General features: G+C 51.6%; 1 protein-coding gene across 1 annotated transcript; it reads left to right on the top strand.

Moving 5' to 3' along the window:
- Positions 1 to 27,443, top strand: drosha (drosha ribonuclease III). Its single transcript, XM_023825228.2, is given in 34 exon segments — positions 1 to 211; positions 726 to 1,560; positions 3,557 to 3,628; positions 4,460 to 4,700; positions 4,925 to 5,066; positions 5,562 to 5,719; positions 6,581 to 6,661; positions 6,817 to 6,903; positions 6,990 to 7,076; positions 8,090 to 8,161; positions 8,290 to 8,371; positions 8,449 to 8,523; positions 9,038 to 9,207; positions 11,583 to 11,707; positions 11,900 to 11,999; positions 12,608 to 12,715; positions 13,202 to 13,309; positions 14,316 to 14,454; positions 14,842 to 14,902; positions 15,194 to 15,253; positions 15,616 to 15,715; positions 16,161 to 16,263; positions 19,147 to 19,217; positions 19,546 to 19,590; positions 19,965 to 20,122; positions 20,549 to 20,654; positions 20,856 to 20,984; positions 20,986 to 20,998; positions 21,467 to 21,549; positions 22,444 to 22,527; positions 22,529 to 22,548; positions 23,523 to 23,615; positions 23,989 to 24,035; positions 27,088 to 27,443. Coding segments are annotated over 33 exon segments (3,978 nt in total). The 5' UTR covers positions 1 to 211; positions 726 to 733; the 3' UTR covers positions 27,219 to 27,443.
- Positions 27,444 to 27,684: the final 241 nt, after the last annotated feature.

Here is a 27,684-nt window from a genome sequence, read left to right as displayed (position 1 = left end):
ATACACTCCATTTCCCCTCGGCTGCTTTTAACCAATCGTGCTGTCTCCTCGAAAAGCGATGCGGCTTCGGCATTTTGGTTACCCTGAGTTAATAAGTCTCTGCAGGTGCATACGAAATGATGGTTTTATGTTGTAGATTAGTTTTTTAGTGATATTTTTAAACATAGCAGTATTAGTTTGCCACTTGGATTGTTTTTGTGCTATTTTATAGGTAAGTTATATATCTCACGATTAGCTAGGTATGCTAGTTTTACCTATTGGTTAGTAGTATGGCCCTATCCTTACAGTAATTTATTATGCATATGGATTTATGGAAGATTCATATACGAATATGAACCTGGGGAATTGGTAGCAATGTGCATGACTTTTGTGATCTTTTGTCGGTGCAGAACATACGAAAGGTCTCGAGCTATCGTCACCTCTTTATGAAACCGGTGAAGCTGCTAACCGTCTTGTCATTTTCTAACTTACTTTTCCATGCTGTGATAATTTTAAAAGTATAGACCTGTAATACTACTCATAAAAAATTCAGAAAACTAGCATGCCAATATTTATTTTGTTATGCACATTACGGACTTGCTGACCCAGGAGTGTCCGTCGTCATTTGTGCTGTGGACGGTGAGACATGATGTATTAGTGTTTATTTTAGTATAATTGATAATAGCACACTGTGGATTATACTGCAGTCAGTAGATTTTACAAGTGGATATTTTGTGTCTCCAAAGGAATTGTCATGGCTTTCCATCCTGGCCGTGGATGTCCCAGAGGAAGGCCCCCCCCCGGACTGCATGGCTCTGCGCAGAGCTATCGGCCACCAAACCTGCGACCACCCCCGCCTCATCCCCCTGCACCTCCGTACCATTATGACCAGTCGGGCTCCGGCTTCTCCACTCAGGGAAGTAGCGGCTACATGGCACCTCGTGCAGACTTCGTACCTTACCCGCTTCCGGTGCCGTCACAGGCGCCTGGTCCACTGGGCCAGTGCCCCTTCCGCCCCCCCTTTCCTAACCCCCCAGTTCGACAGGGCTTCCCGGAGCCCCCAAACTTCCCTCCCCCACCTCTCCCGAACTCCTCTGTTTCCCCAATGGCCAGTTCTACAGCCCCCACCCCAAACACCTACCCATACATGATGCCCCCACCCACCTTGCCCCACCCCCCTGCCCCACCCCCCATGCCCCCCCAGCCAATTAACTACCAGTCCCCATATTCCATGGGCTACACCCAGCCCCCTTTCCCTCCTCCCAGCTTCAGCCCCAGCTATGGGCAAGGCTCCCGCTCCTTCAAGGATGACCAGTTCCGGCACGCCGGTGCCCCCTACGGGCCAGAGAAGCCGTCTGCGGAGCGCAGATCCCCCGATCGTGGCCGACGGCACGATGACCGTCGTCACAAGGGCTACACTGGATACGGTCTCCACGGCGACCGGCACAAGGCTGAGCATGGAGGCGAGCGGAAGGAGCGGGCCAGGAGCCCCGAGCGGCGTCGGCTGGAGGGCGGGCGCCATCGCCCGGAGTATGAGCGAGCTCGGACCCCCCCTCGGCACAGAAGCAGGGAGCGCAGCAGGTACATTTAGCCTGTCGGCCTGTTGCTCATGTGACTTTTCCATCAGGGAAATTCCAACTTGTGACTTCTTTCCTGTTTGTCAGCCGGGGATCGGACCGCCAGGGTCTCCCTTGGCCGCCACCCCATCCACAAAGCACCGAACCCCTGACATTCCCCCTGCGGGTGGTGGGCCCACCTGGGGACAGTCCCGCGTGCCTCTTTCGGGTTATGCCCGGCCGGGCCCCACGGGCCAAGGCCCAGCCACCAGGTGCTCGCCAACGGGCCTCTCCCCCAGGCCTGGCTCCAGGGTGGGGCCCCGGTGACCCTAGTCCGGGCGAGGGAAATGGGACTTTGCTTGTATAAAGAGCTAAAGAGCTCCGTGGTGGCCGGGCCCCGGGGGTGGACGAGATCCGCTCGGAGTACCTGAAGGCTCTGGATGTTGTGGGGCTGTCGTGGCTGACACGCCTTCTCAACAGTGCGTGGAGGTCAGGGACTGTGCCGCTGGATTGGCAGACCGGGGTGGTGGGCCCCTTATTTAAGAGGGGGGACCAGAGGGTGTGTTCCAACTACAGGGACATCACACTTCTCAGCCTCCCTGGGAAGGTCTGTTCCGGGGTACTGGAGAGGAGGGTGAGATCGATAGTCGAATCTCGGATTTAGGAGGAACAATGCAGTTTTCGTCCGGGCCGTGGAACACTGGACCAGCTTTATACCCTTGCAAGGCTACTGGAGGGGGCCTGGGAGTTTGCCTATCCAGTCTACATGTGTTTTGTGGATTTGGAAAAGGCTTATGACCGGGTTCCCCGAGGTGCTCTGTGGGGGGTGCTTCGGGAGTATGGGGTCCGGGGTCCGCTGTTGTGGGCGATTCGGTCCCTGTACGAACGGAGCAGAAGCTTGGTCCGCATTGCCGGTAATAAGTCGGACGTGTTCCCGGTGCGGGTTGGGCTCCGCCAGGGCTGCCCTTTGTCATCGGTCCTGTTTATAATATTTATGGACAGGATTTCTAGGTGCAGCCAGGGTGTTGAGGATGTCCAGTTTGGTGGCCTCAGGATTGCCTCGCTGCTCTTTGCGGACGATGTCGTCCTGTTGGCTTCATCTGCTGGGGATCTCCAGCATGCACTGGGGCGGTTCGCAGCCGAGTGCGAAGTCCGAGGCCATGGTTCTCAGCTGGAAACGGGTGGTTTGCCCTCTTCGGGTTGGGGAAGACGTACTGCCTCAAGTGGAGGAGTTTAAGTATCTCGGGGTCTTGTTCACGAGTGAGGGTAGGTGAGATCGGGAGCTGGATAGACGGATCGGAGTGGCGTCTGCAGTTCTGCAGGCGCTTAACCGGTCCGTCGTGGCTAAGAAAGAACTGAACCGGAAAGCAAAGCTATCGGTTCATCTTCGTCCCTACCCTCACCTATGGTCAATATGGTTAATTCTTAGCGCCAGCTATGGGTAATGACCGAAAAAATGAGATTGCGAATACAGGCGGCCGAAATGAGGTTTCTCCGCAGGGTGTCTGGGCTCTCCCTTAGGGATAGGGTGAGAAGTTCGGATATCCGGTAGCGCCTCAGAGTAGAACCGCTGCTTCTTCACGTCGAAAGGAGCCAGTGGAGGTGGTTTGGACATCTGGTGCGGATGCCTCCTGGGCGGCTACCCGGAGAGGTTTTCCGTGCATGTCCTACAGGGAGGAGGCCCCGGGGCAGGCCCAGGACTCGCTGGAGGGATTATATCTCTCGGCTAGCCTGGGAACGCCTCGGTGTCCTCCCCGAGGAGCTGGTAGAGGTAGCTGGGGAGAGGGAGGTCTGGGTGTCTCTCCTGAAGCTGCTGCCCCCGCGACCCGAACCCCGGACAAGCGGCAGATAATGGATGGATGGATGGACTTCTTTCCTTCCTGTCGATTCCTGTCGTCACCGAACATCTGATTTTGGATCAGCCCAACTGTTCTGTCGGGTGTATCTGGGCGGTGGGGTGGGGTAGGGTGACCATTGGTTCAGATAGGATCCTGGTTCAGCGAAGATGTTCCTCGTTCCAGGGAGAGGCATCGCCACCGGGACAGCAGGAGGTCACCGTCCCTGGAGAGGCTGTACAGGAAGAGGCCACGAAGGTCAGCTTCCTGTTCCTGTTCCTGTTTCTGTGGTTATCGTGTGATTGTGACATCTTTAAATGCATGTCAGGTGTTTGGGAATTTTGGTCCATTTCCATAGGATATAAGAGTTTTACTTGTCACATGCAGGGTATACAGTCAGATTATAACCTGCAGTGAAATGAAAGGTGGTGAACTTCTCCTCAATAATTAGTCAAACAGACATTAAAAGCAACAATATAACAAATGTCATAAATATGTAAAGTCTTACTATAAAAAAATAAGAGCAGAAATGTGCTACAGATCAAATAAAGTCTGAGCTCCATAAACAGCGAGAGAATGTTAAATTATAACTGTCTATTAAGTATTACTGATGGCTTGAGTGCAGAAGCTCCTTTTGAGCCTCTTAGTTCTCACTGAGACCGCAGAAGGGCTTTCCAGACCTCAGCCTGGTGAGGAGGTAGTAGTTTGTATGTATTGAGTCCCTGCAGATTCTAGCAGCTCTGCTGCATTATCTGAGGTAAATGTCCTACAGGGAGAACAGATCAGCCTTGCCGATGCGTTCAGCTGAATGTACCACCCTCTGCAGAGCTTTACCATCCAGGGCAGAATAATTACCAAACAGGGCTGTGATTCCCATGGTGAGGATGCTCTCTTATGTTCCTGAGCAGGAGGCTCTAAGCTTGGCTGGTGAGACCTTGAACCCCCTCAGTTCAAACACATTAGGATTCCCTAATGGGTCACATTTTACCTTTGAATGGAAATGCTTTGATAGGGTTTGCCTGTTGTTTTTGCTGGCTTTAAGTCCCGCCTCTCCCGCCACCCGCCCGCCTTCTGATTGGCTCCACGCAGCCGGTCCACCAGCCGGGACAGAAAGCGGCCCCGCTGGGAGGAGGAGCGGGAGCGGCGTTCGGAGGGCGGCTCGGCGTCCAGCAGAGAGCGGAGCTACACCTCGCTGAAGAGCCACGACGCGGAGGACGGTGCCCCCGACAGGCCGGAAGAGGAGCGTGAGGAGGAGGAGCTGCTGAAGCCGGCCTGGATTCGGTGTACCCATGCCGAGAACTATTACTCCAACGACCCTATGGACCAAGTGGTGCGTTTACTTCACACATACTGATGAATGAAGTAATGTTTCTGGTTTCTGTGTGATGTTGACCTTCTGTAACCCCTCCCCCCAAAGCCTGGTAGCTGTCAGAATTAGCTTTGCCTCTTAAATTGATCCCCGGATTTTTGCCGATACGTTACATTTTTGGTACCAGGACAGTAAGTAGCGATGATCTCCGGCTCCTCTGTGTGTCAATGATGCTCTTCCCGCAGGGCGACTCCACCGTGGTGGGGACCAGTAAGCTGAGGGACCTGTACGAGCGCTTTGAGGAGGAGCTAGCCCGCCGGCAGGAGCGGGCCCAGGCAGCCCGGCCCGAGTGGCAGCCCCCCAAGACCAAGCTGGATGACGACCCGGGTAGCATACCCATACCCGACACCACTCAAACCACAGCTTTGTACTTGTGGGGGGTGGGGGCACCCTGGTGGCCACAAACCATCACTACAATCAGTTTAAGTGCAAATTATAAGTATAGATGATAGGGGCCCAACTGGCTAACAGAACCTGTGAGAAGCCGCCTTTTTATGGGGTAGTGTGTGGGTCAGGACCTGTGAGAGGAAGGGTGCCAGTTTAAATCCCAGGGTAGGCAGAGTGATGTCATCATTAGACTCCCAGCTTCTCCTGGGACTGGCCAGCCTTGCTTTCTCAAAATCGTATATCGCTTTGGATAAAAATTGGATCAAAAATTGGATCAACCTGTCCATGCACCAGGAAAGACTAGACCAGTAAAAGCTGTCACTGTGGCTGCTACCAGTATAAAGCAGTTTCCCAGTGTTAGTCTCATGATGGATGTAGTTGAATGATACGGCTTTTCGTCTTGTCGACGCCTCCCCCTGGTCTCGCTCCACGCAGACGAGAGCTCCAGCGAGTCTGAATGTGAGTCTGATGCTGGCAGCAGCTGCTCCAGCAGCTCCGACTCGGAGGTGTTCGACGTCATCGCTGAGATCAAGCGCAAGAAGGCCCACCCGGACCGGCTGCATGACGAGCTGTGGTACAACGACCCTGGTCAGGTGGGTGCACAGACTAAGGGTCTGGCTAATGGTCGTGGTAACAGCAATGCATGATGGTCTATGTAGTTCCAAAGAAGAACAAGCGTAGTTTCTTTGCTGGGGTCACCAGATTGCACAGGTAATCCTCAGTATTCATGTAACAAATGTGTGGGTTTAGACCCTGCCATTCCCTCTCCCTGACATGCCATCATGCTACCCCCACATCTACCCTGGACTTGCCACATGCTGTGTTACATACGTGTCATTGTCAGATATTGGTTGTCGTTCCTCCGCCCCCCAACGTTTTGACGTTGTGAAGTATGTAAGCGGATGACTTGTGCGCTTTTGTAACATTGTTTGGGTTTGATCCACGTGGTCCAGATTACTTTAGAAAATGGTCTGGATGATTAAATGTGTAAAAGCCTTGAATTCTGTCTCTCAGTTTGGCTTTTCGTGTTAAGTTTTATATTGACTGAGGTAAAGCCTTTGTGCCTAAGAAGCCCTGTGATGTGATCAGTCTATCTGTGCATCGTTTGCTTATGATATTTTGTTTGCCTCCTGCCCATTCATTTTGTTTCATGTGTGTTTTTTTAATTGTCTTGATTTCTTTTGCCCTCATTTGGTTGATGTTTTCTAATCTTACATTATATATGTATTATTTATGTTCATGTTTATCGTTTTTCTGTTAGGTTTTATTTGCTTTTGTTTGCTGTTTGTTTGTGTTATTGTTTCTATGTGTTTTTCTTTTTGTTTTGTTTCCCGTGTACTTCTTGTTGTTGTTCTTGCTTTTGCCCTTGTTCCTTTGGCATTTTCTCCCTTGACGTTGTGTTATATTTTTTTGGTCTTCTCGTATCTTCCTGCATGCCTGGACTCCTGCCGCAGATGAATGATGGCCCCCTCTGCAAGTGCAGCGCTAAGGCTCGCCGGACCGGAATCCGCCACAGCATCTACCCCGGGGAGGAGGTAACCACCATAGCTGTGCTAACAATGTAAAAAAAAAAGCGTGTGTTACGTAAGCGGTCTAGATAATCTTGACATTAGCATTGACGTTAGCATCTGTAGCAGTCTGTACCATGTTACCGCATTAATGTCGATGTTAATGTTGGCCCGTCTTCTAGCCCATCAAGATGTGTCGTCCAATGAACAATAACGCCGGCCGGCTCTTCCACTACAGAATCACGGTCTCCCCGCCTACCAATTTCCTGGTAGGTTCTGTCTCTCCCTGCTGCTCAGTTCCACTATGCTCTCCCTGTTCGTGCTTCCTCTCAGTGCCGCCGGTGTCTGTTTGCAGACGGACCGGCCGACCGTCATCGAGTACGACGACCACGAGTACCTTTTTGAGGGATTCTCCTTGTTTTCCCACACGCCACTGAACAACGTAAGCATTGGGAGCACTCCTTATGACATGCAACACGAATTTATGCATAATATATGCCTATACTCAGGGTTACTGTGTGGCTCAGCAGGTTGGGACGCCGTACCAGTGATTCAGAGGGTCATCAGTTCAAATCCCAGAGCTGGCAGACTGATGCTGCCATTGCTCCCTGAACAAGGCCCTTAATTGCTCCAGGGACTGGCTGACCTTGCTTTATCAAAACAAAAAAACATCTGCTAAATAAATACAATGTAAATGTACTTCATCCTTATTAGTCTTGTGTCATCTACTACAAGCACAAGCGATATGCTTTTATTTTTGTTCACATGCTGTGAATGTAGGCTCAACACCTTAACACACACGGGAATGTGTAGCGTGTTTGTGTGCATCTGTCACTGCAGGGAGTTAAATGTGTTCAGTTTGGATTAAATCCCATTTGCTCCGGAATCCCTTGGAGCAGTTTGCTAAGGAGCAGTGAATAGTGGGAGCCCACTGGTTGGCCCTGGTTGGGGATGGATTCTCTCCAGAGTCGTCTTTGTGTCGGGGGCCTCTTCCATTGAGCAGCCGTTCGCACAGACTGCCCCGGACTTTGATTTATTTTTACTTTTCACCTTGTTTTGTGAACCACCCTGCTCCCATTTTGAAACACCCCCCCCCCCCCTCCCCCAGTTACTGTCAAAAGTCACACAGACCTGAAGCTTAGCGGGTGCCTCCAGAGAATAGGCTTGGAGGGGGGGGGGGCATTTGGGCCTGACAGGGAAATCAATGTCCCGCGATGCGTGACGGACCTAGACGAAAGTCAACAGAGGGGGTGGAGGAGTTGGATGCGGGGGGGGGTTGGCAGGGGTGACAACATACATGTGTTGGTCAGAATTTTAAAGTAATATGAAAGGAATATAGTTTATATTTATTATTGTGGGGGAGGGCGGAATCAGCGTCAACCTTGCTGCGTGATACCACCACACAGCAGGAAGTCTTATCCCTCCTCTCTCTCGCTTTCTCTCACCCCCCCACAGATCCCATTGTGCCGGGTCATCCGCTTTAACATCGATTACACCATCCACTTCATTGAGGAGAAGTCCCCCGAGGTCAGTGTCTGCCCGCCCTGGGGCGCATTGCTGCTTTTGTGGTCACATGACTCAGGGCTGGTTTTATCCGTGTGTGTGTGTGTGGCCCTGAGCCCGTTCACCTCGCTGCCCTCCTGCTCCAATCGCAGAATTATTGTGTCCGTGGGCTGGAGCTCTTCTCCTCGTACCTCTTCAAGGACCTGCTGGAGCTTTACGACTGGAACCTCGAAGGTAAACCTTGGACAGGCCAGGGACCCCAGTCGACGTAGGCGTCGTAGGTCGTAGGTCATCTCTATCTCTCTTGCCAGGCCCCGAGACGGAAGATGAGGCCCCAGGATGCCTGAAGTTTCACTTCATGCCCCGTTTTGTAAGACTGTTGCCCGGTAGGTGGTCCTCAGTAAGAGTTACCTTTCTGTTCCTGTTTGCAGTATCGAAGGTTTTTGTGTCCCTCTTGTGGTCATGAGGCCTAACTGCGGCTTAAACAAATTTGTGTCTTTTAATACATGGATACATAAGAATGAAAGAAGACAATTTTGTAGCTAAGATGTGCAAAGCTGGGGGTGCTGTGCAGCTCATTGTACTCTGAACCTGTGAGGTTGTTGGTTCAGATCCCAGGGGCGGCAGAGTCATGTCACAGTCGGCCCCCTGATCGAAGCCCCTAACCCACAATTGCTTCAGGGACAGGCTGACCCTGATTTCTCTGTTGTACATCTGCTTAATAATTAAAATGTAAATATATGATAATGATTAGATTGTGGACAGATGGCATTTTCCAGAAATGACATGAGCAATGCAGTTCGGATAGGGGTGGTGCGTGTTTGGGGAGGACGCCGGTGCTGGCATGTTTACAGAGTGTGTAGCGTGTGTGTAGTTACTCATGTTTCCCTTCCCTTGCAGATGGGGGCAAGGAGGTGCTGTCTATGCACCAGGTGCTGCTGTACCTGCTCCGGAGCAGCAAGCCTCTGGTGCCCGAGGAGGAGATCGCCAACATGCTGCAGTGGGAGGAGCTGGAGTGGCAGAAGTACGCCGAGGAGTGCAAGGGCATGATCGTCACCAACCCGGGCATGGTGAGAGGGGGCGGGGCCTGTTGGGGTGGCTCCACCCACTGGGCAGGCACATGTTTGACACTGTATTACATAATACAGTATCAAACAGTAGAAAGCACTTGTCTCTGCATGCGTTACGGCAGTGAGGAGGGAGTACCAATGTTGAGGAGCTAAACGGGAGAATGGCCGGTCACCGTAGCCGTGGAGTTTGGATGGGATGAGGAGAGAGACAGACGAGGAGGATGTAGCACTGCGGGGAGGCTGGTAGGGGGGAAGCAGTTCAGAAAGATAAGATGGGGCTTGGTTATTAAAAGCTCTGAATGTCAGGAGGCGTATTTTAAAGTGGAAACGTTCTTTTATAGGGAGCCAGTGACGGCTGTGAAGTATGGGAGAGATGTGCTGGTAGGAGTGAGTGTGGGTGAGGAGACTATCTGGAGTTCATGGAGAGGTTGTTCAGATTGTTTTTGAAAAAGGCAGATTTGAAATTGGGTTGTAGTTACCAAGGTTCAGAAGGTCAAGGCCAGGCTTTTTAGGGATGGGGGTGAGAGCCAGTGATTTGAAAGTAGTAGGAGCATGGCCGTAGGTTCGAGATGGACTGAAGGAGGAGACTGAACACCAGGAGACTTTTCTTAGTTATGGGTGTAGGTAGACGGCCAAGTGAGCAAGTGGCAGGATTTGCAGCAGTAACCTCCGAAATACTGACGGAAGAGAAGTTGTTTGGACAGCTAGGTGGAGCTGGAACAGGATAAAACAAAAATACCGAATCAGCCTTTGGGTGGTTTGTGTCCAGATGGGCACAAATTTTGTAGTAAAAAAAATTTAAGGAAAAGCGTTACATAGGGTGACCAGATAATCCATGTCAGGGAGGACACTTTGAGCTACTTCGGGTTTTACAAACTACTTCCAAATTAAAAGGCTCCTGTGCTCGGCTAAAGAGTTCAGCTCTTCTTGTGCTTTGACTGGTTTGTTTCCTTGACTGAAAGACTCATCCAGCTGTTTTACATTAGCATTAGTGACACATGCATGCTTATAGGAGACTGACCAATCAACACACAGCAAGAACTCGGTGCTCAAGTGAAATCCAAGTCCGTTTAATTGAAATGGTAATTTACAATTCCTGTCCTAGCTCAGAGTGTCCTCCCTGACATGGATTATCTGGTCACCCTAGCGTTACAGATTTCCGGGGTAGCAAAAATATTGTGATCAGGGGCTTTGAATGGTCTCTTGATATTAATACAGATGGCGTGTGTCCCTGTTATTGCTGTTTATGAGATTGGAGTAGTAGACAGATTTAGCAGTACGAATGTCATACTTATGGTAAGTCGTGTTCTTTGTAGGCCTCAACATGGACAGTAAGGTGGGTTTTCTTGAGTAGTCACTCAAATCTACGGCCTTTCTCTTCCTTGGAACGAAGCTCAGGAGTATACCGAAGGGCAAAGGTTTTCAAAGGGACAACAGAGTTTGAGTAAGAAAGCACTGTGCTGAGAATGGAGGCGAATTCATTGTGGGGGGGGGGGGGGGGTACGTTTCAGAGGCAGAGCTGCAGAAATAATTTGGGACAGGATGGATGAGTCAACAGAGTTTGTGTTACGAAATGAAATGTGCTGTTTATGAAACTGAAGAGCAAATAGTACCAGAAAAGAAAAACAGACAAGTCATATTGTCAGAGCGGGAAAACAGAGTGACAAAGCAGAGGAACGCACTGTGAAGTGTGTGGCTGTTAGGGTGGGTCGGGCATGACACATGCTGTGTGGTGCCAAGTATGCTGGACAGTAGTAAGAGTGCAGTGCAGCATTATCAGTGCCTGCAATCCAGACCACAGGACAGCTTTCTGTTTTACCACAGTCCATCTTAGATGAGAAGTCGGTGACATTTCTGGATCATGTTTTGATATGTTTTCTTCTTTGCATTTCTAGATGCAGGGACAAATTGTTCACAGACAATAGTTTTCGGAAGTGTTCCTGAGCCCATGCAATGATTTCCGCTATAGAATTGAGTCTTTTTAATGCAGTGCTGCCTGAGGACCCAAAGATCACGGCTGTCCAATATTGGTTTCCGGCCTTGTCCTTTGCATACAAAGATTTCTCAGGATTCTCTGAATATTTTAATGATATTATGTACTGTAGACAATGAAATTCCCACATTCTTTGTAATAATATATTGAAGAACATTATTCTTAAACTGTTGCACTTTTTGCCTACACAGTCTTTCACGCAGTGGGGAACCTCTCCCCATCCTCACTGCACAGAGACTCTGCCTCTCTGGGGGGCTCTTTTTGTACCCAATAATCTTACTGAGCCGTTGCTGATTAATCTAATTACTTGTGAGATATTCAACCAGGTGCTTTGTATTTGTTGTCCCCTATAATTTCCTTTTTGTTGCTTTTGTTGCCATAGAAACCCAGCTCTGTGCGGATCGACCAACTGGACCGGGAGCAGTTTAACCCCGACGTCATCACCTTCCCCATAATCGTGCACTTCGGCATCCGGCCGGCCCAGCTCAGCTACGCCGGGGACCCCCAGTAAGCACCCCCCTGTGTGTGTGGGGGGGGGGGGGAGACGGCACAGCCTGAGATTGGGGGAGGGCGGGGGGATTAGGGTTGCTGACAATGTGGTAATTTATGGCAGGAAGGGTCGATGAGCAGGGAAATGGCTGCTGGGGTCAGAGGGGCAGAGTGTGGTGGTTAATGACGCCGATCCTGTCGCTGCCGCAGGTACCAGAAGCTGTGGAAGAGCTATGTGAAACTGCGCCACCTCCTGGCCAACAGCCCCAAGGTCAGGCAGGTGGACAAGCAGAAGCTGACCCAGAGGGAGGTGGGTGACGTCCTCGAGAGAGTAGGCCGGCTTTTGGTTGGAGGCGTAGATTTGCTGACATGAACTGTGGATCAGGCTGGGTTATACCTTGCGCTCCTTACTGGGGGGGGGATCATGGGTATTTCATACAAAGTACAAAACAAATCTTTAATTTCTCCTGTATTATATATGGGGGGGGGTCCAGCTTGCGTGGAGCTTAGTGATGGCTACACCCTCACCCTGCCCCCAGGAGTTTGTTTAAGTTATTTATGTTTGCTTTGTGGAGCCCGGGGTTTAGCGCCTGGCATGGCATCACAGCGGGGGTGTGAGGGACGGCAGTGAGTGCATCTTCCTTCTGCCTGTTCTCTTTGAAGCGTGCTTCGAAGGTGACTCATCACTTATTCACGCCGTTGTTGTCGTGCACTCACCCTGTTGCTTGTGATTTTTTCCTCCTGCCGTGCGCGGGGGGGGGGGGGGGGGCACACTGGCATCGCTCCCTTTCTTTGCCCAATCGGTGGTCGGCTTCTCCTCGCGGTGGCCGTGGCTCTGGATGAAGGGGGGGGGGGCCCATTTTGACCCTGGGGTGTCTCCACCATGTACTCGCGTGACCCTCTGTCCTCCCCCCACAGGAAGCCCTCCAGAAGATCCGACAGAAGAACAGCATGCGACGCGAAGTCACCGTGGAGCTGAGCAGTCAGGGCTTCTGGAAGACGGGCATCCGCTCCGACGTGTGTCAGGTTGGGCCTGCGAGCTGATGCAAAGCATTCTGGGAATTTGCATGGGCGATGGAGTCAGTCTGCATGTAGCATCTGCTGTTTCACTGGTGCTTGTTGAGGACATTGCGACTCGTCACACCCCAAAAGCAGCCGAGTTTGGCAGGCGGGATCGTACACGTGAAGTTGATTAGTGCCAACAGCTCCCTCCTGACCTTCTAATCAGGGAAAGTTCCAGATACCCTGTTTTCACCACCTGGAGACGCGCATCCGTGGTGTTCGTCTGAATCGCGCCCCTCGGGGCGACCCGGCCCATTTGGGAGGTGGTGGACACGTCAGACTGTGATTTTTCTTCCCGCAGCTGCCCGCAGATCCATTCCACTCCAGCCCACCTCTCCTTCAGAGAGCCGCTTTATAAATCGCAGCTACCCCACGGATTATTCCTTCGCTGATCTTCCATCTCCTCTTTTTTCCCCCCATCTGCCCCCCTTCCCCCCCTGCGCTCCTCAGCACGCCATGATGCTGCCGGTCCTCACTCACCACATCCGTTACCACCAGTGCCTCATGCACCTGGACGAGCTGATTGGCTACATGTTCAAAGAGCGCTGTCTGCTTCAGGTATGCCCCTGGGGGTGGGCGGGGCCATGTTGGGCACAGAGTTTATTGGTGCATTTGGATGAAATGGGCGGTACCATTGGGAAGGTAGAGTCTGTGGTTGGTGGTGACACTGTGGTGGGTGGAGCCATTGGGTGGGTGGAACTAGATGGGTGGGGCTTGGTATTGCGGTATCCGCTCCTCACCCAAACTCTGTATTTATGTTAATCCCCGTCTGCATTTCCAGCACAATTCTGGCATTGGTGGATTGGTGTCTGGGCTAAATCAAACCTGCTCTTTTTTTGGGGGGGGGTGGGTCTCCCCAATGGGTTGTGTTCTGTAAAATATGGCTGGGGTGACACCAAGCCAACAGGACAACCCACAAACCCCCCCCCCCCCACCAACCTCCTTCAACAAAGATCCTTCCTCTTGCTTTTTTGTCAGCAGTAAACTATCAGAAAATGCCCCCTAGCTGCAGAGAGCTATACTTGAACCCCCCCCCCCCCCCCCACAGCCAGCATGACGCCAACTCCAGACAATGTTTAATAATTCATCCATACAGTTTTGATTTGTGGATTTTAATATTTCCACTGCCAGCGGTGGACCCTGGCATGTCTGAGCTGAGGGGGGGGGGGGGGGGGTAGGCAGGCTACTGGGTTTAATACCCCCCCCCCCCCACATCCTCTGTAAATATTTATTTCTGACATCACTGCAGTGGTCCTGAGAGTATGGGAAGCCCTCGCCTCCTTGGTTCATTCCCTGTTACTCTTCGCGTCGTTTTTAGAACAGACACACTTTTCATTTATAGTTATTGTTTTGGAGGCTTGTTATTTGCTGAGCCCCTGCTATGAGTTGAACCCCGTCCCGGGTTATTCCCAGCCCTGTGCCCGTGTCTGCCAGCATAGGCTCCACACCCCCATGACCCAGCACACAACAATGGGTATAGGAAGTCACATTGAAAGGGCAGTTTGGTGTGAGTAAAGATCGCAGCATTAATCTAATAATGCCCCCCCCGTCCCCCACCCCCCAGCTGGCTATGACACACCCCAGCCACCACCTGAACTTCGGCATGAACCCAGACCACGCCCGGAACTCCCTGTCCAACTGCGGCATCCGACAGCCCAAATATGGGGACCGCAAGGTGCACCACATGTACATGAGGAAGAAAGGTGTGTGACCTCCCCCCGAACTCTGCATTCATGTGGCGGCTGTTCGGGGAGTTTGGCCGGAGTGGGGCGCATGCTGAAGGCTGACAGGCTGGCTGCAAACCCCCCCCCCATGTCCCGCTCCGGGACACCCAAGGGAGAGGAAGCAGCTCGGAGAGGAAGAGCGAGTCTCCATCAAAACCAAGACCGGCTGACCTCTGAACGGGAAAATACCCAGAATTCCCAGCCAAACTGAGCCTGTGCCTGATGCGCTTCCATTGGCGTGTAACTTACTGATCGAACTCTTTAGGTTTTAGGTTTATCAGGTTTTAACACCATGTGTTACTTAATGATCGAACTCTTAATGTTCACATGTGTTCAGGTCAGTCTTCTGCCCCATTCCTTTGTCAGGCATTAACACCCTCATCAACATCATGTCCCGCCTCGGCCAGGACGACCCCTCTCCTTCCAGGTAAGTCACCTAACCTAAGAATTACATTAGCTAGTGAGTAGAGGCAGAATATCGTAGCTGGTTAACTGCTTAGCAGAACAGACTGCTTCAGCATCTCCTAAATAAGGAACGATTAAGGAATCGATTTAATATTTAGCGTAATGCCTGTCTGTGGCCAACAGAGGGCCCCCAGACCTTGGGGCCCCACACAAATGCATGGTTTGAGTAGTGGGAAACATCACTGCTGGATGGGTGGGGGGGGGGGGCATTAAAGGCCGGGGGGGTACTCATGAAAGGCTCCCACTCTTGCAGGATCAATCACAACGAACGGCTGGAGTTCCTTGGCGACGCCGTCGTCGAGTTCCTCACCAGGTAAGGTCGCGACCTTCCCTTCGTGCCAGCTACACCTCTACCCCGCGCCCCCATCCCCTTCCTGATTCATAGGACATTTATACCTATTGAGGGGGCTTTTCCAAAGTACCGGTGAATACTAGAGGGGTTGTCTGATTACCGGCTGCGGGAGTGAGGCGGACAGGGGATCCCTACCGCTTGTTAGTCTCAGTGCTAATGATGTCGCTCTTGTTGTGCTCCCAGGGGGTATGACATCACAGATATGGCGTACTGGTCGTCTTGGTGGTAGCTTTGGGGATACAAAGTTTGATTTAATTGCCTGGGGGGTTGTATAGTAAATTAATGTGCCTTACGGCCCCCCACCCACCCATTTAATACCACAGTGTTCACCTGTACTACCTGTTCCCGAGCCTGGAGGAGGGAGGCCTCGCCACGTACCGGACCGCCATCGTGCAGAACCAGCACCTCGCCATGCTGGCCAAGGTCAGTCACTTAAGGGTGGAGAGCAGGCATGCCAGGGTCCCGGGTTCGAGTCCTTTTTGGGTGTATTTATGTTGTCATCTTTGAAGTCTGTGATACACTCCCCCCCCCCCCCCCCCCCCGGTTAAGTAATGGTCCTTTCAACCTTTCCCCCCTGTAATGGTGTTAACGGCAGGGCTCTTTGACATAAGATTAATTTAAGCGGGCACAGGCAATTTTACCAGATGTGCGGGTCAGATGAAAATGCAATTTGAACATATTAAGTATTAAGTTATATTGTGACGTTCTATTTGAAAATGTGGCTTGGGTTAGTAATATCTATGTGTAATAATTTATTGTGAGTGCGTTTGCTATTTTTTTAACGAATATTCCCCTGGATGAATGGCTGGTTGGGCTTCCTCACCACACCGCTCTGTGGCTCCGTGCGTCTCTTCTTCCGGAACCGCAGAAGCTGGAGCTGGACCGCTTCATGCTGTACGCCCACGGGCCCGACCTGTGCCGGGAATCGGACCTCCGGCACGCCATGGCCAACTGCTTTGAGGCCCTCATAGGTGAGGAGAGATCCCCCCCCCCCCCCCCCATCTCGTGTTACCGCGGTTATCTTGGGAACAGGGTGTGGAAACATAGATTTACCCATAGGCCCTTGCATCGGTCCCTTTCTGACAAGGTCATGTCCGACTTACTCCTGAATGCCCTGGGGTGTGGCCGCTCAGCTCTGCTGGGGGGGGGTGGGGTGCCTTGAGACCCATATGTCCCTTTTTTTAAGTAGATTTTTGCTTGGTGACATTAATTGTCCTATTCAGGGACAGGAAGTACGTATGCGGGGGCACCACTGCAATAATCCGGTTTATTTCCTCTAAGTCATTATCTCGCGGGGAGTGCTGGTCTGATTCACAGCACTGTCGTCCCGTCCAGACCCCCCCACCATGTCCTGGCCTGCAGAATGGAACCCCCCCCCCCCTTCCCCCCCACCTACTGTATATGACTTTTGTTTTCATCCCGTGTTTCGAGTCGCAGACGGCAGTGGGCTGTGAGCGGCTTGCTCTCCGCACGCGGCTTTACGGGCCTGTTCTGGTCTGTGGGCCGGTACCGCCATCCTCTGTACAGCAGATGGCGAGCTATTCCGAGCTTCCATTACAGCCAGCCGGCGAGGGATTAGCTTTGATTAGCTGACTTATCACGTCTTTTCGCATTAAGTCGCGTCCGCTGTGTGAAGGGACCCCCCGCCATCAAACGCCACAGAAGACGGGCACCTTCTGTTCCCGTTAAATTATTGCCCCCCCCCCCCCCCAACACTCCCCCTTGCATTTATAAGCTTAGACGCTTGATGTTGGGTTCGCCATTTCATCGGCCCCTATCAGTGAGTTTAAATAACGCCCACTTAATGAATTAAGTTGATCTTCCGGGGATCGGGCACAGAAGAGATCATGGGTGAGATGGAGGGTTGTGTTTAAAAGTGCGTCATCTGCATAGAGACGACGACTAAGGCCAAATGTGTCTGGTGCGAGGAGTCACGCTGCCCCCTCAGCACTCCCCCTGAACACTCCCGTCTGAGCGGGAATCCTCATCCACATCCAGGCTGCATTTTGCTCCTTCCCCGCAGAAGGGATTTATTAAGGGATTGGAAAACTAGTAACTGCTTAAAAACCATCAGTTAGCACACCTCTGGCCTCGCCCGGGTACGAAGTTTCAGCCTGTACCCTCACTGGCCAGATGCAGTACCCTCACTGGCCAGATGGGGCAGCATTGGATCACATATACCTTATCCGCTTTAATTGCTTAATTTAAAGGATATCGTTATCGCTTTTATTTTAGGGCAGTGGGGCCACTCTGCTTTTTTACGGTCCGCCGCTGAGTCGTGTTTACACTAAAAGCAGCCATTATGATAAATCAGAGTGGCCCGTGCCATTGATTTCCGTCTCCTAAAAGTCTCAAAGTCATGCTCCATAGATCAAACCGGGTGTCGTCAACAGATTTCCGGGGTAAAAATGACCACTGGATTCTGTCATGTGATTCCCCTCAGCCAATGATTTGCCCCGGCTTGTTTTTGATGGCAGTCTATCTTTATGAGCCCATTTAGTGATTATTTCCTGTTCTTACTCTCCATGTGTGTTATTGCCTCTCCTGTGAAATGTCAGTATGGAAGCCGGTGGCAATATAAAGTCAAAGAGCATAATGAAATCAGCCATCGTTTCCCTTATAAACCTTGAGCGGATATTTTTGGGCAGGCAGTTGAGGTGAAGGACCGCTCCCTGGGGAATGTGGGCGTCTTGGAGCTCGGGCTGGGGTAGTCCTTGGCCGCTAGGACACCTGTAAGTTCTCCTCGGTGTTGGTTCCAAGGTGAGATGGAGGTTGTCTGCCTCCCGGGTGACAATGTGGGCAGCAGTTAGTGTTTCTGAGACATCTGTTGGTCTGTGAGTCTGCTGCCGTCCTGCCTCCAGATGTTAGAGTGAAGCAGCTTATCTGAGGCAGGATTTGTGCTGTCCAGTTTGCAGGGGGTGATTCTTGGATTTTTTTTTTAATGGTGGTGGGGCGGCAACCTTATCATTAGCCAATGGTAGGTGTTGAAATGCTGAGTGACAGGTGAGGGGGCAATCTGTTTTCCGCTGGAGCCAGTGCCCCTGTAGCCCTGCCGCAGGGCCTGTGTGTGTTGATCGTTTCATGGTCATGCCAGGTTCCCCGTCCCACCACAACTGAAATGGGCCCTGTGTGCCCAGTGTTAAGCCAAGGCCGGGTGCGAATGTGTTGCCATGGCGATGAGAGATGTGTAGTGACACATTAGCCAGCCACGGTTGCCTTCTGTAGGTTGATGGTGACTCTGTACCACACCATCCTGGAGAATGGTTGACGATCACTCAGAACAGAGTTGAGTAGCTGTGGGGGGGCTTGGATTTGATTTGATTTCGTGAGACTGGCAAGATGTGGCGTGGATGAAGCGTAACATAATTACGCCACGTTTGAAAAAACGCCATTTGCTTATTAGGACATAAAAAGCCTCATTCGTTCTGATGAACGCTTCCACAGGGCTTCCGCAAAAAAACATCTGCTGCCTATTGTCGCACGCGATGGGGACTGCGTCTTGGGATGGCGGTCTAATTAAAGTTAGCCGTCAGCCGGTCTTTCCGGAACATTCCATCAACGGCCGCTCTTCTTTATCTTATTGTAATTAATTTTGTAGTTTCGCTGCACTACATGCTAGAGCGGCCCGGGTGGAACCGACCGGGTAAGATGACCTTGGCATCGATGGCAAACGTACCGTGGTACGAGATTTGGGAGAAGCTGTTGTACCTTTTGAGTGAAATAAATCATCTGAATTATGCCTATTGGAATCAAGATGCTCTTGCTGAACGTGGAGCAAACAGATTACATTTGGTGTCCATCTGCCAGCCTGTCTGTCCTCATGCTCTGACCCCCCCCCCCCCCCCCCCCCGCAGGCGCTGTTTACCTGGAAGGGGGGCTTGAGGAGGCCAAGCTGCTGTTCGGCCGGTTACTCTTCAACGGCGAGGTGAGTGGGGTTGAGGGGTGTCCCTTAGTGCCCTACGGTCAGGTGACAGTAGTGTCCCCGATCACATTTAGGTAGGCGTCGTCCCCTGGTGTGGGGGATGCCGACCGCCTCTGAGTGGCTGAGAAAAGCCAGTCGGGACCCCATCCCTAATGAAGGAATCCTCACCGCGATAAGCTGATTAAGATGGCCGCCTCGTCCGGGTGGCTCACATTCATTTACCGCTGTTTTATCTCGCAGCGGGGAGGTCCGGATGGGCCTTGGGGGGGGGGGGGTGGGGCTTTGTTGGCTTTTATTGCTGCTTGTTTAATCTCCCCCCTCCATGTTACAGGACCTCCGGGAGGTTTGGCTGAACTATCCTTCGCACCCTCTGCAGGTTTGCCCATTCTTCTCTCCGGTAACGACGACGTTATTTCAGCGGATGCTAATTTTAGCGCCGTGCAGGTCCGGGTTGTGGCTGCAGTGGCTAATTAATCTTATGGTGCTTAATTAAGTTTTACGGGGAGTGTGGTTGTGGGAAGGGCGCCTCCTGGTGGGATGGTGTCAGCGGAATGTGGTGCCACACCTCCTGGGCGTGGTTTGGAGGGCAGCTGATCTCTGATAATTACTGCTCGGCTTCCTGTGAGAGCCCGGTACCCGGGGAGTGGCCTTCCTGGAGGGGGGGCTTCCGGTCAAGACGTAGGTGGATTGTGGCTGTGTTGGGCTTTTCCCGGGCTGCGTACGATACCCAGCGCTCCCCCCCCCCCCCAGGTCCAGGAGCCCAACACGGACCGGCAGCTGATCGAGACGTCGCCGGTGCTGCAGAAGCTGACGGACTTCGAGCAGGCCATCGGCGTCATCTTCACGCACGTGCGGCTGCTCGCTCGGGCCTTCACGCTGCGCACCGTCGGGTTCAACCACCTCACGCTGTGAGTGGCGCCCCCTAGGGCCAGCCCTGTACTTTAATCTGTGGGCCCTGGACGTGAGAGCGGCGGGATCTGCCGCCGCTCCCATCATGCCCCTCTGCCATCCGTGTGCTTCCCCCGGGGTGTGCTGACAGTGCTGGAGGACGTAGTCACTTGGGGGAGCCCCCCCACCAGCATCTGGTTGTGTTGACCCCTCCCGGATTGGTGGTTCCAGTCAGGCGCCCCAGGGTCAGCTGTCACCTTGCTGGGACCCCTGCACTGTCCCTCACTGCTCCCCTCTCACTGCTCCCCTCTCACTGCTCCCCTCTCACTGCTCCCCTCTCACTGCTCCCCTCTATGCACAACAGTGTTCAGTAAACTGTGGCCGTTCCTGGATGGGGGGTGTTGCTCTAACCTTTGAACTTTGACCCCAACTGCTGTTTATTGCAGGGGTCACAACCAGAGGATGGAGTTCCTGGGCGATTCCATCATGCAGCTGGTGGCCACTGAGTACCTCTTCATCCACTTCCCTGACCACCACGAGGGGCACTTAACGGTGAGGAGGGGGGCACATCTCTTTCATTCCGTGTTGTTTTTGGGACCCCCAGTGTAGTGACTGTGGCCAACGGGGGGGGGGGGGTACCTCATACCTTGAGTGGTAGTAAGCCCACACCCCACTCGATTGGGGGCTCGATTGATGTCTGTGATGGTGAGATGTGTGATTGTGTGTATCTGACCTGTACCCCCCCCCCCCCAGCTCCTACGGAGCTCGCTGGTGAACAACCGCACACAGGCCAAGGTGGCTGAGGAGCTGGGCATGCAGGAGTTCGCCATCACCAATGACAAGACCAAGCGGCCCGTGGCCCTAAGGACCAAGACGCTGGCCGGACCTGCTGGAGTGTGAGTGTCTCGCAGTAGGGGGCGATAGAGAGCCTGCTTACTGTGTGATTATTATTAATCTTCATCATTAACTACTCTCATCATATTCTGGGGATCCACTAGTTTTTACCCGTTTGCAATCCCTGTCCCTCTATGTTTCCGCTTGAACCTCCAGCCATCCCAGTGAGAGGTAGTGGTTGGGGAGGCGTTGGTGAATTGTGTGTGTGTGTGTTTGTGTGTGTGTCTCTCCCTCCCATTTCCCTGTGGGATGTTTATTCTGGCCGCCCTTCCTTGTTAAAGGATGGTCCTCCGTGCAGATTCTCAGGAGCCTGTGGTCTCCACGGTGATCTGACTCTCAAAGCCGATTGGCTGAAATGACAGAGGCTGCTGTAGAAATGGCATTAAGTCACCCTCTGCAGCTATAGTCTCCTGTTTTCGGTTCAGCTCCTTCACCCCCTTTCCCCCCCCCCCCCCCCCCTCCGTCTTCAGCCTTCATCGCCGCCCTCTACATTGACAAGGACCTGGAGTTCGTTCACACCTTTATGAATGTCTGCTTCTTCCCGCGCTTAAAGGTGAGACTGCGGCCCGGTCCAGCGTTCGGGGACGAGGGGGCCGATGGGGAGGGCTGCTCCTTTATTATTAATCTCATGCTTTTACCCAGAGTGACTTATGGTATGGGAAGTGTTTTTTATTTTCACGATAATTATTTAATGACTTGCTGGTTGTAATTCCTGGAATTTCGATCGCTCTGCAGGTACTCTCGGCCGCGTGTGGGGGGTGTATTTTGAGTACGCTCTAAGGATTAAAGCACGTCTGTCATTCCTCAGGCAGATGATGAAAATGCATCGTTTTCTCTGTCTCTGTGGGGGCCGTTTATCGTCAGCGTTCGTGGGCCCTGGGAAGTCACACACAGTTCTGAAGTGTGTTCCTCCCCTGCCGCTAGCTGAGCGGTGCGCCTGCTCTCGAACCCGCTTCCACGTGGAGGGTTTCGACAGCTGGACTGGGACACTCAGCCCTCGAGGCTCTCTCCCGCTTTGTGATTTTTTTTTTGTCTCTGTTCATCCGTCGCCAAATGGCAGAATCCATCACCGAATCAAAGGAAAGTAAACTGGACCTTTTAAAGGCCCCCTGGTTTCCTTTTTTTGGGGGGGCGTGTACAGACAAGCCCCATGGAGTGCATATGTGCCCCCAAGGTGAGAAGAGCAGAGGAAAGCCCTCGTTCTGGGAGTTCAGCTGTGGATATTAATAAGAGCAGACAGCTGAAAATCCCCCCCCCCATGTATGGCTGTTTCTCCATTAGGGAAAGTGCTTTCGGCACCCCCCAGTGGCTGCGGGGGAGATGTCGGGGTTAGCATTCGGTAAGGGAGCCGGAGTTTTGGTTTCTCTTGGGGGTGGGGGGGGGCTTCTGAGAGGGGTCTGTCATTTTTAATTAGTGATAGTCTACACACCCCCCCCCCCCCCCCCAGGAATTCTTCCTGAACCAGGACTGGAACGACCCGAAATCACAGCTCCAGCAGTGCTGCCTCACCCTGCGCACGGAGGGCAAGGAACCCCGACATCCCACTCTACAAGTAAGCCCCGCCCTCCCTTCCCTTCCCGTCCAATCATGGCTCTCCCTGTACCCACCTGACACAGAATGGTGTCTTTATTGGGATTGATAGGGTTATCTAAAATGTGACATGATCGTCTCACACACACAAACACACCCCTGTCCTGAGACAGTCCATTCTTTCTTTCTAATCTATACCCTAGAAATCTACACACCAATCCCCCCCCCCCCCCCACGCTAAAAGCCACTTAGCCTTGGAAATCCCTTCTTTCTATCATTGCTCCCTCCTCCTAACCTCCCCCAACAGTCTCAGCACATGACCTGCATCTCTCAGCTGCCCGGGGAGGTCGCTCACAATTTTCAGGCAATGATACCAGAACTCTGTACACTGTGATGGGGGTTGATTTAAAAGCGGATGGAGTTGTTTACGAAGCAGCGATTTGCTTTTTTCCTCGCGCCTGTTGCTGTCTGTCTTGTGCCTGAGCACAGAGCCACGTGCGATTGGCCGGCGTTCCCGTGCTCGTGGTTACTGCCGGCTCCACGGAGGCGGTCAGCCTGCGTGTTGATAATTTAACCGTTGCGGGCCGGCCATGTGCTTGGCTGTGAATGCTAATACCGCCACTTTCTGGGCTGCTTTGCTTGTCCTGTCTCTCCTCTGAGACACAATCCAGATGATTGTGTGTGTGAGACTTTTTACCTTTTAATGATATACTTATGATGGCCCCATTTGTGGATGAGATGTTATGTGCTGAGCTGGTACAGTGGCCCAGTGGGTAGTCTTGTTGCCCCACACCTCCAGGGTTGTGGGTTCGAATCTCTTCCCCATTTCACACATGCTTTATGTTATGGCCGCTAAGCTCACCACAGAGAAGCTTCTAGAAGGCGGACGGATGTGTGGTTATCAAAGGAACATCTTTACTCATAGCGTCAGTACATTTTAAGAGATGCCCTGCATGCAAGTTTCACTCGCCCCACCCCCTCCCTCCCCCCCCCCAGGACACTGCAGACAGTGGGGCCCTCCCACGCTCGCACGTACACCGTGGCCGTCTACTTCAAGGGCGAGAGGATCGGCTGCGGCAAAGGACCGAGGTGAGTAGCTGACGTAGGCAAATGTGCTCAGAAGGTTGCTGGTTCAAATCCCCCGTCAGAGTGATGTTCTCAAAAAATATACATTGCTTTGGATAAAAACATATTCTAAATAAATGATATGTTACAATGTAGAATGTAAATAGGTCAGGTTCTGGATTTACATTCCCACAATGCACCACGCCTGAAGGTCATCCATCCCGTCCCGATGGAGGGAGGTGCTGGCTATGCCTGAGGACCCGCACGTCCTCCGCTCATGTCGGATGTTCTCCGCTCGTCGAGGAGACCACGCACTTATTTAGTCCCCTTAGTGCTGTGTTTCCTGTTTGTTAGAATCTGAAAATCTAACCTTTTTTTTTCCTTTTCTGTTGTATAGCATTCAGCAAGCGGAGATGGGAGCAGCCATGGACGCACTGGAGAAATGTAAGCCTCCCCCGTCCGTCGTCGGCCCTCGGTCTGCGACGCGTGGCGCCGGCTGAAAGGCCCGTCCTTAAGCGCGGCCCCCCCCTATTGTCCCCAACCACACCTGTCCCCAGCGCCGATGGGGCTCTTTTTGTTCCGACACCCGGCTGCTGATTTGTCACACAAAAAGGCTCTTCAGCAGCCAGAAGGGCTGAGTGGGAGGGGACGGGGGTGGTCTTTCCAAAGCAGGTTTGTTTGTGTTTTTAACTCTGTCAGAAGGGGGCGGTGAGGTGTAATCGTCCCACAAGGACTCTCGACGGCGACCGATGCGGTCCTCAGTCCTTGGGAACACGGCCATCTGGTTTCGTGCTGTTGTTGATTTTGTGCTTTTTGCAAAATGAGCTGGTTTCTGAGTGATGAACAGCCTTAGTTTGCTGTTACGCAACAACTATTACGGTCCCTCTCTCCAATCTCCAGGAACACAGTTGCTGCTGTGTTCAGTTTGTACATTTCAGTCGCCGAGCCGCTACTGAAAACAGCTGTTAGTGAATGGAGGATAGTCGTGTGTGATCTGATCTGATCGGATCTGATCTGTGTCGTGTTTATTTTAAACTGGAATAAATACCATGGTGGTGGACGTCATTTTAAATTAGATTACAATGAGACAGACTTGGATCATTTCTTCTGGCTTGGGAGGTAGAGTAGGGCCTACGGTTTAATTTTATCCCCAGTAGTGCTATGATGCCTTTCTTTGAATCTGCTTATTGAGTTTCCATCTTTCTTATTAATTCTTCACGTATATCATCCCTCCACACCACCGGATTCCTTTGTTATCCAAGAACCGAAAATACCAAGTGATCTGCCAGACAGACAGGCTGAGGAAATTGCATCTTACCGAATTATAAGGAATTAATGACTTAATAATGATTTAATAGAAATAATTCTATTTGCCTTTTGTTTGGGTGTTTAGCAGCCTGTAAAAGATGGCAGGCGTGCTTTGAATGTGTTCTCTGTTTTGTTGGAAGAACACTTTTGTGCTCGGATTTAATTAAACTAAGAATTGAAAGATCCTTTTATCCCCCCCCCCCCCCCCCACACACACACACCCTAAAGTCTTGGGTTAAAACGCTCAATCTCTCTGGAGTCTGACACACCCACAAGAACTAAAGCGATATTTGCTGTCTGCAGAACAGCGATCGCTCTCAGCTATAACGCTGTGCATTTCATTTTAATGTTTGATAAGCCCTCGTTCTGAACATCCATTGCCCGGGAGCCGAACCCACGTCCTGACTGGGGCTGACTGGGTTTCCCCCATACTTTGCATGCCTGGCCGCATTATGGTCACATTTTGGTCAGTGTGTTCTGGATCACAGCTTGTTAAGCAGGACTTTCAGCCCTGTCAGTCCTTACTTCACTCACTACTGTTATCCGTTTGCTTCCACTGCATCTACTGCCAGATATTTTTGCTGCAGCATCTGAGGTGAAGTCCCCCTACCAGTAGGTCACAGACCAGAGCCCCAAATGGGACTGGAACAGACAACCTTCAAACTCTCCGGGCCTGTTTCATATTCGTACCCTCTGTCTTTGCGATGTCAACGTAACTCAGTTCCAGAATTCCCTCCCATGAGGCTTTGGGGCAAAACGAAATCAGACATCGCTGCAGCCGAGGGCCGGCAGAGGGGCTCTGACTCGGTATGGAGCGGGATGGCGGAGGGAGACCAGCATTTATCTTCACACCGCGTTCCATGTTAAAAATTAACCAGAAAGGGCTCCATCAGGCGAATCGGACCTGATGGTGGAATCACACCGTACAAATTGCCTCTTACAAAATTAACCGCCCGCCCCTCCAGCACAGCGTGACGACGTCTCCTGGGCCACCGTGAGATTTCCCCACGTCTCCTCACCATTTGTTATTCGTTACGCGAACCGGCCCGCTGTTCCCTCAACTCAAAGGGGTGGAGGGCTAGAGCGGCGAGGTGCTTCGGCGATGTTTCCAGTCTCTCGCTGAATCAGAGAACCTTCTACAGTCTTTGAAATATGCTACGAGGTAATTCAAATGAAACGGATGGGGTGGGGGGGGGGGGGGGTGATGCTGAGAAGGAGGGATCCCATGGTGTAGTCTGTGATCCTTATAGGCTAGCCTAGAGGGGTGTCACTTTCGCTAAACTGTCATTGTTGCTGTAGAAACGCTTGTGCACGCTGGCAGTAAATTAAGACCTCGTTAAAGGAGGGTCCCATCCGGACCGGCCTCAGCCCAATTTAATCTCCCTCTGTACATTATTGCATCATTATCGTTATTTTAGCATTAAATTACAGGTCTACACTGGATTCTGTTTCAGTGCGTGGTGTTGAGCTGCCAGTTAGAGGCTTTTACCTGTGATGTTTAAAGGTACAACTGCATATCCCAGTCAGGGACGTCATGCTTCGGTTAAACCACCGTATAGCATGCTGAAGTCCCAGTACATGCGGGCAGCCGTAGGTGGGTAAAATTCATTAAAGCTTAAATCATTTGAATTAACAGGATAGGAAATACCACAGCCCTCACAGGAGAAACACTGATTGATGGATGTATGGATGGATTGATGGATGGATGGATGGATGGATACCATAAACACATTCACTTTCTCTACCTCTTCCATAGGTCTTATATTCTTTTTTATATTTTCACATTTTTGTTTACTAGTTTATCATCTTTCACTTAATACTCACATTTACCTCAGCACTGCTGTGGAATCACACACATTGAATTTCATTGTAACTTGTTACAATGAAAATAAAGGTATTCTATTCTATTGTCTTTGATGGATGGAGAGATGGGTGATAGTGAAGATGGGTCACGTGGGGAGTTTGGTCTTCATGGCAGAAGTGTTCAGTGAAATAAACGTTTGGGGAGTGAGAACGCCTCACTCTGTGGTTGCATCTAAAGCATTCTGCTCGTGTCCTTCCTGGTCCCTCAGAGAGGTGGGTGATTTGGTCAGAACAAACCCCCATCCCCCAATATCCGAGGCAACCTTACAAGCTTCCACTGCCTGACTTCTCCTTCCTCCATCCTTCTCTCCCCCATCCATTGTAGACAACTTCCCGCAGATGGCTCACCAGAAGCGCTTCATCGAGCGGAAGTACCGGCAGGAGCTGAAGGAGATGCGGCGGGAGCGGGAGAGGCAGGAGAAGGAGGGCGACGAGGTGGAGGAAAGCAGGAAGTGATTAAGTCCCACCCATTGGTTCTCCTCCTGCTCTAACCACACCCAGCCTCTTGCTCCGCCCACATCCCACTTGGAAGTCACCACTCCTGTTTATTTTTTTTTACGTATACATTTTTGGTGGCTATGTTTTACCGTGAAAGTAATATTTTTAGTATTTAATTGCATTAATCAGTTATGTGACTTTTTATGTGACTAAGCCAAAAGTAATAAACTGATATGACACCAATTTATTTATTTAATATTTCCCGCTATGGCTTTTGTTATTCCATATTCCCTTAAGTAACCTGCAACCATTCAGTATTTAGCTAGTTTTCAATGTGTGGCTTTGGGTTTGTCTGAGGATAATTCATCTCCTGAAAACTCATAGTATAATCGATTATTTGCCAAAGTCTCTGAATTTGGGGACACTGTCTGTGCCAGTTAAATTGACTATGTAGATCCTTCATAATGGAAGGAAGTTAAATATA

Source organism: Paramormyrops kingsleyae, chromosome 4, assembly GCF_048594095.1.
Source record: "Paramormyrops kingsleyae isolate MSU_618 chromosome 4, PKINGS_0.4, whole genome shotgun sequence".
Classification (NCBI taxonomy): Eukaryota; Metazoa; Chordata; class Actinopteri; order Osteoglossiformes; family Mormyridae; genus Paramormyrops; species Paramormyrops kingsleyae.
The sequence above is the reverse complement of the archived record's forward strand: the minus strand, read 5'-3'. Positions and strand labels throughout refer to the sequence as shown.